Genomic DNA, 1,333 nt, shown 5'->3' on the forward strand with positions numbered 1-1,333 from the left:
TAGAAACCACCTGCTTAGAAACCACCTGCTTAGAAACCACCTGCTTACAAATATTATACTCGTTATAAATAAAATAATTGTGAAAAAAATTATATTTAAATAAAAAAAAAAAAGTTCATTATTTTTTTATCCAAGTGAATGTTTATATCGTCTTTAACATAAATTACTAAATTTCTTTTCTTTTTATTTAATAAAAATGTACAAAGTATATCAAAAGAATCGATAAAAGATATTTTATCTGAATTGTCATAAACAAAATTCGTTAAATTTTTTATATTAACTGGTGATAAATTTATTTGTTTCATATTAAATTGAAGTAACAACTTAGGTTGCTTATTTTGGATTAATGTATGTATATCGTTCAGAATTCTACCATTTTGTTTTATAACACTTTTCTTCTTTATATTATCCAATGAATAAACTATATTAACGTTACTATTATAACTGTTAAATGTACATATTTCGTGTAAATAATATTTAGATAAAAAACATAATTTAAATATATCGATTGAAATTTTAATTTTATTTTTTACACATAATAGTTGTTTTTTATTGATAGAATTGGTGTTGTTGGATTTGTATTCGTTTGAGTTGTTTATATCAGATTCGCCACTATCGCCACCACCACCACCACTATTACTTATCACTACTTTCCTAAATTTCGAAACAATTAAAACGTCGTTATACTTATACTTGCAATTATATACTTTGTTAACTTTTAAATTTTCCATAATAAAAAAAAAATCATTTATTAAAAAATTCAGAAGTAATAAATCGTTATTATTTATGTACATATTGAAGTTACTAATATTTAAATGAATATTGTTTTCTGTTATTAATACGTTATTTATATTATTATCATTAAAATTATAATTTTTTTTTTTTTTTTATTTAAAAATAGTTGTTTGTTGTTCTTTTCATCGTTTCTACTACCACTACTACTACTACCACTACTACTACCACTACCACTACTACTGCCACTACTAAGTGCTACCTCGTCATATTGTTCTACCTTTTTGTTATATTTGTTACTACTGAAACTATTTGTAGTGTAATTGCCACCATTGTTAATACCATCACCATTATTATTTTTTTTTTGTCTTTTTTTTTCAACCATTGTATGTATATAATCTGTTACACTTAATTTATAACTTATTTTTTTATAAAAACATAATATATTAATTATATCGAACACGGTATAAATACTATACGGTTTTAATATTATTCTATTTATTTTTCTGTGATCGCTTCCATATAAGCAGTAGGCCCCACGTGTACCATTACCAGTACCACTATCTGTACCACTATCTGTACCACTATCTGTACCACTATC

The 1,333-nt window shown here is 23.8% G+C and overlaps 1 protein-coding gene across 1 annotated transcript in view; it reads right to left on the minus strand.

Annotated features, from left to right (window-relative positions):
- Window positions 1-847: 847 nt before the first annotated feature.
- The window catches only part of LOC113220286, a 1,828-nt gene continuing 1,342 nt past the window's right edge, over window positions 848-1,333 (minus strand). The window contains exon 2 of the mRNA XM_026449221.1: window positions 848-1,326. Coding sequence (XP_026305006.1) covers window positions 848-1,326 — 479 coding nt within the window. The remainder of the gene's footprint in view (window positions 1,327-1,333) is intronic.

Source organism: Piliocolobus tephrosceles, unplaced genomic scaffold (assembly GCF_002776525.5).
Source record: "Piliocolobus tephrosceles isolate RC106 unplaced genomic scaffold, ASM277652v3 unscaffolded_788, whole genome shotgun sequence".
Classification (NCBI taxonomy): Eukaryota; Metazoa; Chordata; class Mammalia; order Primates; family Cercopithecidae; genus Piliocolobus; species Piliocolobus tephrosceles.